This window comes from Scophthalmus maximus, chromosome 4 (assembly GCF_022379125.1).
Source record: "Scophthalmus maximus strain ysfricsl-2021 chromosome 4, ASM2237912v1, whole genome shotgun sequence".
Classification (NCBI taxonomy): Eukaryota; Metazoa; Chordata; class Actinopteri; order Pleuronectiformes; family Scophthalmidae; genus Scophthalmus; species Scophthalmus maximus.
In genome coordinates this window covers 2366693-2380000 of record NC_061518.1, presented here as the reverse complement: position 1 = coordinate 2380000, position 13308 = coordinate 2366693, and the positions used below count along the sequence as shown (strand labels likewise).

The 13308-nt window shown below is 46.6% G+C and overlaps 1 protein-coding gene across 4 annotated transcripts in view; it reads right to left on the bottom strand.

The window, feature by feature from the left end:
• Positions 1-7947: 7947 nt before the first annotated feature.
• The window catches only part of mpped2a (metallophosphoesterase domain containing 2a), a 65465-nt gene continuing 60104 nt past the window's right edge, over positions 7948-13308 (bottom strand). For all 4 annotated transcript variants that reach the window (XM_035628463.2, XM_035628467.2, XM_035628466.2 and 1 more), the window contains exons 5-7: positions 12112-12227; positions 10820-10933; positions 7948-9952 (exon numbers count right to left, since the gene is read on the bottom strand). In XM_035628463.2, coding sequence (XP_035484356.1) covers positions 9834-9952; positions 10820-10933; positions 12112-12227 — 349 coding nt within the window. In that variant the 3' untranslated portion in view covers positions 7948-9833. The remainder of the gene's footprint in view (positions 9953-10819; positions 10934-12111; positions 12228-13308) is intronic.

Below are 13308 nucleotides of genomic sequence, written 5' to 3'. Positions count from 1 at the left end.
GATACGAACGAACTCGTATTTTTCTTCCGATTAAATTCCTTCATCCGGTGTTTTATGAGTGTTTGCTCACCTCCGCCGGGTTTCACAGGAGAAAGGGGGGGGGGGGGGCTTCTCTTGCCACCTCCCTTGTGGCGACAAAGACAGTAATTACACACAAGGCCGTTCGATTAAAGGAGGTCGTGCACCGACATGGAGCGTCGCCACGGGAAAAAAAAGAATCGCGGCTAATTAAATGATTCCGCCGCGGACTTCGAGGCCAAAGCAGCGACAGACACATGGCGCCATGAATACTGGTGATTTAGTTGTTATTTTTGCTCTTCTTTGTTATCCCTACATATTTCAAATGGACAACAGTCCTGTACAGCTGGTGCACGAGTACGATCATGAGCGCGGTCACCGCGTCACCAGCCTCCCAGATGATCCGTGCGACCGCTACGAAGATGACAAAACCTGCGATGTCTGATTTTATTGCTGGAATATCATCCAGCTTGAGTCGATACATGCGGGCAACTTGTTCGCAAACAAGTCGTGGATCTTTTCTCTAGGAACTAAAAGGTTCCCGCCGCGTTCTTACCGCGGTCCGTGGACCCGGGGAAAGATGAGGCAGATTAGCACAGGCTGTTCCACTCCCGTCCACCGGGTGGCGGCAGTGCAAAAAAACAACAACATTTAACCACAATGATGCTGAATTAACACCTACAGCAGTAAACATGAAGGAGCTTCTAGTTTTGTTCATCACGAGTCCTCCGACTCATATGACGAACGTGGCATAAAAAACGAGCAGCGTCGGCCGCTTTCCGAATAATAGCGCCTCTACAGGTGACAGGCGGGACGCCACAAATACCTTTTTCCCGCCTCGGAGCGTCGTGGGCTTTACCAACGCATTGTTGATGAGCTCGTGAAGGTGAGGGTGGTGGTCAGGGTCGTGGTGCCTTTCGCGGCGGAACGAGTAGCGCGACGCGAATGGTGCGAGCTTTTTTTCGACAAATGAGATGCTCCGTCCGTCACCTGTCATCAGACGTCCCGTCAATGTACCGTGGAGGATCACCGCTGTCGCCGTGTGTGGGCTAAAACAGCGCGTTGCGGCGCATGTGGTCGTTTGAAAAGAGGCGCGCGCCTGTGACGTGCGCGGCCACTAGAGGTCGCCGGTCGAGTTTGTGTTTGTAAACGGGTAGTTCCTTATGTTCTGTATCAATTTTCACACATGCATTATTTGCACGCATCCTTCGGGACCCTGCACTAGTTACACTGTGGAACCGAGAGCTGCTCAACGACACACGACTCCATTCGCCCTGATGGAGACTTCAAATCACTTTTCACATCCTCTGGTCAAACGCTTAATGAAATTCCGCGTGGTGGCGGCGGTGGAGAGCAGAGACGAGAAGAGAAGAGAGGCTGGATAAACACACCGTGACACCGAGGTTATCGCATTCAATTAATCCGCCATCGGCGCGATGGAAACAGATCTTTTGTCGCGCGAGGGCGTCGAGGCGGCCGAGGGGGCCGAGGCGACGACCTCATGTCGAGTGGCTGCTGTTAACTCCCGGGGCAAACACAATCCGCACTGTGTGCCAACTGGAACAGCTGTGGTGCCTCAGCGCAAACGAGCGTGTGTGTGTGTGTGCGTGTGTGTGTGTGTGTGTGTGTGCATGTGTGTGTGTGTGTGCTTGTGTGTGTGTGTGTGTGTGTGTGTGTGTGTGTGTGTGCATGTGTGTGCGTGTGTGTGTGTGTGTGCGTGTGTGCGTGTGTGTGTGTGTGTGTGTGTGTGCATGTGTGTGCGTGTGTGTGTGTGTGCGTGTGTGTGTGTGTGTGTGTGTGCGTGTGTGTGTGTGTGTGTGCATGTGTGTGTGTGTGTGTGCGTGCCAGGGGTTTGCGTCATCGGGTTAAAGGAAGAGACGCTGGCGCCGGCGGAGCGTTTCGCGGGACAGAAGGAGAAATTCCTCAGGATTAAAAGGAGAGAAAAGAAGAAGTTCCCTCTCGGACTCTCTCACGGTCGAATCTGATTCCGCTGCTGTCTGGAAAAGATGTGCGATGAGAGGAATTATTATTATTTCTGTCTTAAATGTACGTACCGTGTTGGTGTGTGTGATTGACCTGCTGCCGTGTTCCTGTTCTCCACATCTCATGAATACATATTTGCTGACAGGCTTCGAGTTCAGAGCCTTGGAAGTTCCCGGCACCTTTATTGTGATTCTTTCATTCTTCGTTTCTCTCTCCCGTTGCTCAAAATTCATAAATTACTCACCAACGAGGAGAAAGTCTCGAGATGTTTTTACTTGACCTTGCAATTTCCAAACCAGAATGACAGAAACATTTTTTAAGTCTACCTCTTCCGCCTCTCTTCTGGTTCCTCACTTCTCAGTACAGTATGTTCACGTGAGTGTGTCGGCTGTCAATCATGAAAATGAATCTTGTTTGCATCAAATAACTGATTAAAACCAGGAAACATGAACACGTGAACATACGTCAGTGTGATAAGAACAACTGAAACATTTTTTAGAAAAATCTATGTGTGTTTGTCGCGTGTCCCATCCGCTAATATGGAGGGGGGCGGGGCTTATGTCCATTCCTGCAGCCGGCCACCAGGGGGCGATCCAGGTGATTTGGCGTTTGGCCAGTGCCTTTTTTTAGGCGGCCACAACCCTGAAGATGAAGGAACCGCTGGTTTTAATCTTTCATGATGAATTACATCTTGTGAGTGTATGATATGTTTCTGTTGTTCAGAAAAGTAGGGAAGCACACACCTCAAAAATTGTGCTGCACTTGTCAGGCTGCTGCCACAGACTGTCTTTACAAATGGACCTAGTCAACGGGTCCGGAACATGAAGCCAAACGCGGAAGTGCCTGAAACCTGTATTCTCTGGAATGACCAGCAGAGGGCGACTCAACTGGTCCTTTCAATAGAAGTCCATGAGAAAAATGGTTTTACTCCTCACTTTGATTTATAATGTCAGTAGAACATTCTCCTGAGGATTTTATAGTTCGATCTCTAGATTCAAGTCTTCTTCAATACAACGTGATGTTCATTTTGCACATTATGGTCCATCTACAGTCAAATAGACGATAGCGTACGACGGCGACGACACCGTAGCGCGGATACAGCGTGATTGACAGCTGGTCCGTCCAATCAGTGCATGGTTGCAGTGGACGAGCTCTCAGTGAAACCACACCCCCAAGTCTACCTCTGATTTTAAAAACCCCCCGCAAATGACAACATATGTGGGAAGCTATCAGTATTTATTTCAAGTATTACTGGAGATGAGAAATTAGAAAGAAAAACTAAGAAAACACTAAATCAAATTGTTGTTAAAAAAAAACAACATTTCCATTTCCAGTTTTCACCAGATTGTCTCTCACGTCACTCGAACGACAATATCACGGAAAACATGGCGCGGGCGGAGCCATAACCAGAAGTTGACGGAAAAGGATGAATGTTCCTCCGGCTCCGTGGTTTCGGTTCATTCAGGGTTCATGTTGTTGCCGTGGCATCCGGCAGGACTTGGCTGTGGAGCCAGCTCAAGGCCAAACCTCCTGAATGTCCCCGCGTGACCTCCTGACCCCTGCCGTGTGCCGACGACGGCCGCGCTGCTTCCTCCCCCCGCATGGCAGACAGCGTCTCCTGCTGAGGGACTCCCTCACCTCCGTTGATACACACAGTGTAATAAAAAGGGCTCAATTGAATTAATCAGCTGGAAGACATTAATCAGACATTAATGAAGTATTGACCTCTGCACCGCGCCGCTGTTCCCCCTCGTCTGCCTCGTCTGTTTGCGTCTGTTTGCGTCTGGAGTCGCATCGACCTGCTGCTGCTCCGCTTCTTCTTCCAGGGTTGGTTCTTTTCTCCTTCTTCTTTTTCTTAAGAGAAGATGAGAGCTCTTGGGGGGAGGAAAAAAAAACAGTAAGTGGACTTTGATTTTTCTGTTTTTGTTCCTGTGCAGCCTTCTACAGCGTTTGTAAGATGTATATTTCCAGGTGTGTTCAGGTGTGATCAGGGCTGCAACTAACGATTATTTATTATAATCGATAAATATGTGGATTATTTTCTCGATGAAAATCGATTAGTTGTTCGCTCCATAGAACGTCATTAAAATGGGCAAAGAAACCAGAAAATATTCACATGTAAGAAGCTGAAATCAGAGAAATCTTTGACTCTTTTTTTCCATAAAAACTACTTGAACCGATTAATGGATTATTAAAATAGTTGGCGATGAATTTAGTTATCGGTTATTAATCGATGAACTGTTGCAGCTCTATTTCAGAGTTTGTCTTTTCAACAAACACTCGACATAAACACGTTGGTGTCGACCCACTGCAGGATACTTTAAAAAACAAAAAACATCAGATATGAATATATATATATATATATATATATATGTGTATATTATGGAGGAAGTGGTTGTGACCCCGACTCAGAAGAAGCAGGTAAGTTGACCTTTGAGTTTTGGTGATTTGGCCACAGTGGAACTACTTTTGTGAAAAGTTGCATTTGATTGTTTTATTTCTGTATAATCTGGAACAATAACCTGTTTAATAACCTTCATGTTTATGTAAAAACGTATTTACATATTAGCGAGTCTTCACTCCGTCTGACTGTTGAGCAAAGCTCGTGATGAGCCAATAACCGTGACAATGTCACCCGGTGACTTGTTATCACAGTCATTTTCCAAAACTCCACTCCAGAGTGATCAAAGAGGCGACAAAAAAGAAATTGGAAGAAGGTGAATGGCTTTAATCCATCGGGCAAAAATGTAGCTTTTGTCCCCGCGGCGACGTAAAGAGCGACTCATCGTCTCCACGCCGCTCGGGGCCGATCCACTCGTGGTAATCGCGCATTGTTGCCGGGGGTCGGAGGGGTCAACCGCCCCCTTCCAGCTCAATCAGACTCCTTTAAGACTCAAGAACGTACGGAGAGAGACACGACACGGCGGCTTCCATCTTCTGTGCGGCTGGAAAGAACTATTGCACCGAAGAAAACAACGAGCAAAAGCTCCGTAATTAGCCGCCTAGTCAGGTTCTACATCCTGGAGCGGACTCAACGTAAAACGGAAGCGGGTGTCGGCCGCGCGGGGCGTCGTCGCACGGCGCGTCGTCGCACGGCGCGTGCGCTCGGAATTATAAAAAGTCCCAAATAATGTAAAGCAGCATGTGATAACATATTTGGTCTCGGAGCACGTGGACCAGCACGAGGCTGCACGACTCTGATCCGGGGAATCATTTCACGGTGACGCCGCTCGTGCCAAACGAGCTCATCGTTATTATAATACCCCTGGTGGGCAATTAAGTCCTTATGAACACTGCACGCAGAGAGCTGGCACCGGACACACACACACACACACACACACACACACACACACACACACACACACGGCCATGTCTCCATGACTTCAGAGGATATTACACTGACTCACATGTATTTCCCGGAGACCTGCACTCTGACCCCACGGGTGTTGATTCACGCCAGTGCCGGTTCGACGCTCTACGCGCGGTTGAGCGCTTCGACCCCGGCGGCGTCCGAAATAAACCGTTGAAAAAACATACGACGATGACGCGGCCGGCGCCGAAGCGGAGACGAGTGGAGGGACGCCCGCGGCGAGGCTGTGAGGGACGGCGAAGGCCGCGTAAGTTCATTTTTTTCATCAGATGATTCGTACGTATACAGTCACAGTTTTTTCTCTGTAATATTAAAGTAGCACACATGAGGAAAGTATTGATATTCCCAGTGGCGTCATTAGCCTCTGTCGCCTCGAGACGCTGAATGTAGCATTGACGTTATTGATCATGTCGCCGTTCTCATGACGACCACTTGGACGTCTCCTCATCCTCACCACCGACTCTCCACTTCTATTCGGAGGCAGCGGTTCACAATCATCTGCCCACCGATGAATCGATTCAGTCGTTCCTGTGTTGTTCTGTTGTTCTGATTCCGGGGTCACGTTTGACCGTCAGTCCAGAACCCAAAGATCTTCGGCCTGTCGCCAAATGGTTCCCGAACTTTTTTAACCCCCCCGACCCCCCCGAAAAAAATAATCTGCCAGAGACTTGAGATCTCAACGATCCCAAAGGAAACTGATTCAAGATACAAACAACCAAGTGAAGATGTTGCATTGTTTCCTGTGCTGCTGCTACAAATTGACCTGGTGTAAGTGATGCTAACGCTAATCTGTCATAATTCCCAAATAATAATAGCAATAAAAAAGATTCATTTTAAATCTAAATACGATTTATTCTTTTTTTCCTAACAATTATGGCTTAAATGTGCTTTTTGTAAGTGTTTCTTAATTGTATTTGATTTATGGAAATCATCGTGCACCCCCCCCCCTCCCCTTCTGAGTCCCGTGACCCCTACGGGGGCCCCAACCCCATGTTTGGGAACCACTGATGCACGACAAAGGAAAAACATAAAAAATCTCACACATTTGAGAAGCAAATATTTCATGTTTCAACTTTTTCAAACATTTTTTTCTCCTTATGATTGATTAATTGTCACAGTTGCGTGTTGGCAGACCGGCGCGCTCAGCCTGCAACATTTAGCATGTTACAGAATTCCTTGTCTATTTCAAAAGGACCAGAAATAACGGGGAATATTAAAGGTCTGAACGCGGCCGGTACGCGTTCACACCCACGCAGCCGTGTCTCCTCCTGCTCATCTGCGGCCCCGTACGCGTAGATATGATTAGACTGGATTATGGTAATGTGCGGTGGGATCTGGTGGGTTCTGCCTGCTCTCGTTTCCAGGGAACCGTTAATTGGTTGGGCTGCTTCGATGTGGTGCTGATGAGAGAGAGAGGAGACAGAGAGGGGGGGGGGGGCCGACAACCCCCCGAGCCCATTTCTATATTTCTGGCCTGCGACGGATCTGCGCTGGCATATTCAGAAATATAACATCTGTATTTGTATACTCAGTCAACTGTTGATCTTCTTGAATTAATTTTTTCCCCCCTGTGATGTCTTTAAAGTTATTTAAATCTGATGCCTGTAATATTTGTGAATGAATCATTTACTGTTTGTTTGGAAACGCATGGATGGATCATTTATTCATTCATCGGTGGGAATATTACTTTGTAGGGAATCTGCAGATGATGAACGCTTGAAGCCGATTGGTCGAAAGGTCAAGAACAAATATGGTCCACAAACTTTTTTTTCACCTTCTTCAAGAAACCGAATAATAGATGATCTAAATCTGACGGTATGTTGATCAGAAAAATGATTCCCCATCAAATGACGTCACATGATGAGTGATTGTCAGAAAGTGACATCATGCATAATCAAAAGATATATTTCTAATGTATCTCTGCGTCCTTTAGGGCCACAGGCGTGACCTGAAGCTGATATAGATGGAAAAATACTTATGTCATCATATGGTAGGAATGATGTCATCGTGACGTCACTATGAAGGCAGAAAATAAAGTCTTAGTCCGTAAAGTATTTAAGTTTAAAGCATCTGAATCACTTGTGTGTCATAGCGTCCTGCTTATGTTTAATTTCTAAAATGTTTAAAGTTACATATAAATCGCAGATGCTACTCGCGCATTGCATTTCCCATTAAGAGACATTGTCAAATCAGCATAGACGCTATCGGGGTCAGAAAGCCTGGCGTTAACGGCTACGCATTTGTTTAATGTCATGGCTACGAGCGTCTATGTTGTAAAGTTGTTTTTTACAGTTTTACAAAAACGATTAGAAAAATTAAAGGACACGTCAGTTATATGGTTTAAAATGTGCCGTGTGTTTCTTGTGAGAAAAAAAAAATCAGATACAATTTCAAGCATTTTCAAGCACTTCTTCCAAAACTTCAAGCACTTTTCAAACCTTTACAATTCAAGCACTTTCAAGGATTTCAAGCGCCCGTACGAACCCCGCTGACTCCGGATGACATCTTCTAAGACTCGCCACATATTAATGGGACTTGGTTTTTAATATTCCCAGATCAAAAACCACGACGAGGGCTTTATAAGTAAAAATCTTGCAATTTTATTTGCATATAAAGGCAGCTAAATATATCACAATGAACTGAAAGAGAGAACTAACATTTCCATGAAGAGGGATACAATCAGAGAAAAGAGCGAGAGAGGAACGGGGCACGGGACAAAAGAAAAAATGAGCATTTACAGCGGCGAAAGTTGAGACAACTATTGGCAACGGGGTTTTTTTTTTTTTGTGCTAGCAAGATTGCATTTACACACAGTGCAAACAATTTGAAAAGTAAAAAGCAACAAAACACAAATACTTTAATACACTTTTGAAAAGGGGGCAACTTATTGTTTAGGCAGGCGCGTTGCTGGGAACAACCGGCACCTGTCGGGATTGTGGCTCCGGCAAAAATATTTCCTCTCGCATCCAAAGCATGGAGGTCGTGACCTTCACGGGGAGAGTGGATCCAAAATGAAACATTAAAGAAACGTCTGAAGAGCGTCAAAGAAACATGTCAATCATACAGGTGCATACACAGAAGAAAGGAAAATGCACCAGCATCTTTTTTTTTTTTTTTTTCCTTTAGTCAAACACAACTTTTAGTACAGATGTTTTACAACATGAATATATAATATATATATATTTTTATACATCATTTTTTCCCTCCAAATTAGCTCAGAAATCCATAACGGGACGTAACAAAGATGACATTTTTTTCTTCCGGGGGCTGTAATTCGACAGCCTTCGTCCGTCAGGTGTTGTCCTGCGGGGCATGATGGGTAATAAATAAAGACTTTCCTCTGAGCTCGCAGAGAGTGGGGGGGGGGGCTCTAGCTGAGAACATTAAAGCTAGTGTAAGGCAGCGTCCCTGTCAGCCAATAGGAAAAGAGGAACTGACGAGGAAAAAGAAAAAAGGACAAAAAGAAAACAACCGAATCGCCAAACATCAGACGATACGACGTAAAACGACGGCATCCGCTTGTGAGGCCGACGCGGAAACCCCCCCCCCCCCCCCCCCCCCCCCGCAAAAAACGTTAAAGGAATTGTACAAATTCACAAAGCATCATTTATCTTACAGTTCGGACCAATATTTATCAAGAGCAAGATTGTTTGACCACAAAGAAAATCCCTCGGTCGAGGAGAATACCGGCGTCGCTCACACTCGTTCCCCTCGGAATTCATTTTTCGTAGCTCATGCCGACAATTCATTTCCCCGTGTGCTTCTGAATACAAACTTTCCAAAACCATCTGCTGCCGGCAGACGACAGACGTGCAGAGTGTAAATGTGTTTGGGACCATGACACAGTTTTTTTCCTTTGGTCCGACAACTGCCGGTCGCATGAGCTCAAGAGACAAGCGCGTTACGTTAAACACCAACACGATCCATCGTCCTCCAAAAGACGAGAGATGAAGAAAGTCGTAAACCGTCGTCGTTGCTTTGTTCCGCTCTGATCGCCACGACGATGTTGCCGTTTCTCTTCCTGTAGCTGCCGGGGTGATTGGCAGGAAGCAGCATGACGACGAGATCAGGATCAGTTTCTTCTTCCGCGAAGCAGTGAAGTTGTCGGTGGAAGTTGCTGAACAACGACGACGACGACAACAACAACAACAACAACAACAAAATCACTGAAGAAAATTCCGGAGGAAATTAGAAAACAAAAAACCGACAGGGGAAAAACAGAAACCCAGCATTGTTGGCACAAACTTTTAAAAAACAGAAAGACACCGATATTCTCCTTTACCCCCCCAGCCCCCCCCCCCCTCGTCTCCGTCTCGACCACAGCGCGGAGAAGAAGACCAAAAGTCTTTGCAAAGAAACACTTAGAATTTTTTTTCTTTCTCTTCCCCCCAAAACGCGACATTATCTTTACAAAAAAACCCCCAAAAACAAATGAGTTTCTGCCCCCGTCCGTCCTCTGGTCTCAGGAGCTGGGGGGGTTGGGCAGGTCGAACACGATGGGGGGGTTGGTGGGCTGGAAGCTGACGGTGCAGGTCGACGCGTTGACGAACGTCGTGTAGCCGTCGGTCATGATCCCGTAGCCTGAGGACGGAGGACACAGGAGTCAGCAGCAGGTCAAGGAGGAAGGTGTCGCTGCCCAAAGTGCTTCTGTCCATAAATACATAGTGTTCACTCCTCAAAACTAATCTATTCGAACAGCTTGTGTTTAACAAAGTTTACTGTTTGGATCTGTTTGGTACGACGGCGCATCGGGGCCATTGTAGGATGGAGGAACGCAGAATCTCAGACATAAATGTCGTACATTTTACGAGAAAAATAACTCGGATGTTCTCTGGGATTTCAGAAAAAAGTCAGAAGTTTATGAGAGAAAAAAAGTTATAAATTATTGAAATAGTGTTTTGTTCTTCAAGGAGCATCATCGCTGCAGGATCACCGCAGACGCTGCCGCATCACGTTATCCTTTGCAATCGGATTTAGCGATAAGGAAGTGCTCGTGATTTGAGCCCAGAATCAGCAGATTATCATAAGCATCTCTCGTGAAATGAGCCTGTTCAGAAGAAAAACACACAGAGTTTGTTTCTCTCAAATTCACGACTTTAATCTCTCGTAAAATTCAGATTTTTTTCTCTTTTTTTAAATGTGACCCCCTCCCCCGGGGTCCGTGCATTTATCCCTCCCACACCGTGGCCCCAATACGTCGACGTAGTTCCGTTAACACAGTTTTATGCTTTGTCTGATGTTTTTTCCTGCCCCTCTTACCCGGGATGACACGGTCAGAAGAAGATTACACAAATTCAAAACACATCTGGGACGTTCCCATCGTTCGCAGTATCCGTAGGACTCAAGGTTGGACAGACACGAAATATCTCTGGGTCTGCTGAGGACGCAACAATGTGTTTTGGGGCGGGACGTAGAACAGAAACCCACCGAGCCCCTGGTTCTCCGTACCTTCGTGGATGCCTCCGAAGGCGTGGAGCTTGGGCCGCACCCTCTTCTGCACCGTGTTGAGCAGCTCCACGCAGCCGACCCGCTGCAGCTCCTTCGGAACCCAGTCTCGGAAGCCTGCGCAGACGGACGCACACATTGGTCGGTGGAGCATTCTCAGACTCGGACTCGGACCTTCGCACTCTCCCAGTTTGGTCCGGGCCAAAATCGCAGGTGTGAAAGGTCGGCGGGATCGCAGTCGGGATCGATGGACCAAGAGTTGGTACATTCAAAAGAGCTGGTGTCGGCCCGTTAGCAGCGTGCAAACATTTGGTTAGGCCGGTTCAGACTTATGGACCAATTACAGGAAGTGGAGGCAGCGAGCGGTCGTGGAAGAAGAAAAAAGAACCGGAAAAAGAGGAGGGAACGAACTATTTCACTGCAATTTGGTGCGACGAAACAATTAAGAAGTCAAATAGAAAACACGCATAAGAATGCTGAAATTCAGAACTCGTTTTCTGAGCGGATATGAGAGAGGGAGGATACTTCACGCACGTGAAACCAAAACTAACCGGATCAGATGTGAACAGTGTAACAGAAACACGAGCGTTGGTGCGGACGTTGGTCTGGACTAGATTCCTCGCTCTTCTGCGTGTGAAGCCGCTTCAGGTTCACAAGCAGCTCTGGATTCTTAAACCCTGCGAATGAGTTCAAAAACAATCAAACCCCCCTCTTGATATTTACTCCTCGGTTGTGCAGCACAGGTTTTTGTTTTTCCTTCTTCTCCGTTTAGTGTCTACATCTTACACTGCCCCCCCCCCTCCCGTGGTCTCCCTCCAATCATGTGCAGCGTCTGTCACTCTGCTGCAAAATCGAGTTTCCATGCAATCAAACGGCCGCAGCAGCAGCAGCAGCAGCAGCAGCAGCAGCAGCAGCAGCAGCAACGCTCCGTAGGCGAGCGGGAAGGAAATCACTCAATAAAGCCAGATGGAGAGCGGAGAGGAAGAAAAACAACAAGATGGAAAAAAAAAAACTGGAGTCCAAACAGCTGGAAGGAAAACTGCATCAAAAACAAACAACTGACACCAAACAATATATCAATTTTCTTCTTTATGAAGTCAGGGAAATATTGAATCATGGGCGAGATCGCAGACACACACTCGACCTGCTGCGGCGCCCCCCCCCGCCCCCCCTCCACCCCCCCAGGGATTTCTCACAGATTATAAAATAATGAGGCAACAAGCTCATTAGATATGGTGATGAGGGGAGGGGGGAGGGGGGGGATGAGCCGTGATTGGTTAATTGGAGAGACTCACCGAGCGGCGGCCCGTGGGTCATCAGGATGTCGATGCCTTCAGGGACCTGGTTCCACTTATCCAGCAGAGACTGACCCCGAGGCAGGTTGAACCCCCAGCCGTTAAACCACGGAGTCCTGCGGAGAGCGAGGGAGGGAGGGAGGGAGGGAGGGGAGGGTAGAGATCACGTTAACGTTGCCCCGGAGACCAGCTCGACCGTGATTATGGTAAAAACACAAAAATCGTTACCGGGAAGACGCTGACCTTTTCTAAAGAGCTGCCGTGGCGACAAGGTCTCGTCTTTCAAAGCTATTTACTAAATTCACTTCATCATCTTTATACTCTATTACATTATTCATAGCTTCACCTCCTGAACTTTGTTTGAATCCAAATTACCACAAACCATAGCAACGTGTCCACATGACACACGGTGATGCATGATTAGGAACTAACAGGGGTTTTTTATATAATAAAAATGATAATGTAGTAAATGTGAAGGTTGTGCATTAACACAAAGAGCTGCAGGTAGATTCATACAACACTTGTTGCCGTTTTACAGTAAAAGACTTGAATGATTTGAGGTTGGTTTTTTTGGAATAGTTAACACAGTCTGGACAAAAAGTCAAACTCCATAAACATGTTAATGTGAAGAAATATGATCACATTCATGTTTTAAACCTGTAGCAACTTTTGCATTAATGTATCAGAGCTTGTTAGATTAGAACAATATTACGATATTGATTAAAGCAGCATTGGGGCTGTGAATGCCATGGTGGTAAATGGTGAATGGGACATATGTCACATACTTCCCGTATATTTATAAAGATCTCTTCTAGTCTTATTGACCACACAAAGCACTTTACTGTACAACATTCATAGTCACATTCATACTTTTTCTATCGCACATCATTCATACACTCGGCCATGAGGGCGGTTCTGGGGTTGAGTGTTTTGCTCGAGGACACTTCATAGCCCGGGGAATCGAACCGTCGACCTTCTGCTAAGTGGACGACCCTCTCTACGCCTCAAGAGCCACAGACGCCCAACGCAAAAACGCTTGATGCACGAGCAAAATAACATATTGTTTACAACTGCAGGAAAAAAACCAAAGCGAAAATGATAATCACAAATATTTCGTTTAATTGCAGTGGAACACGCGCGCACGCACGCACGCACGCACGCACGCACGCACGCACGCACGCACGCACGCACGCACGC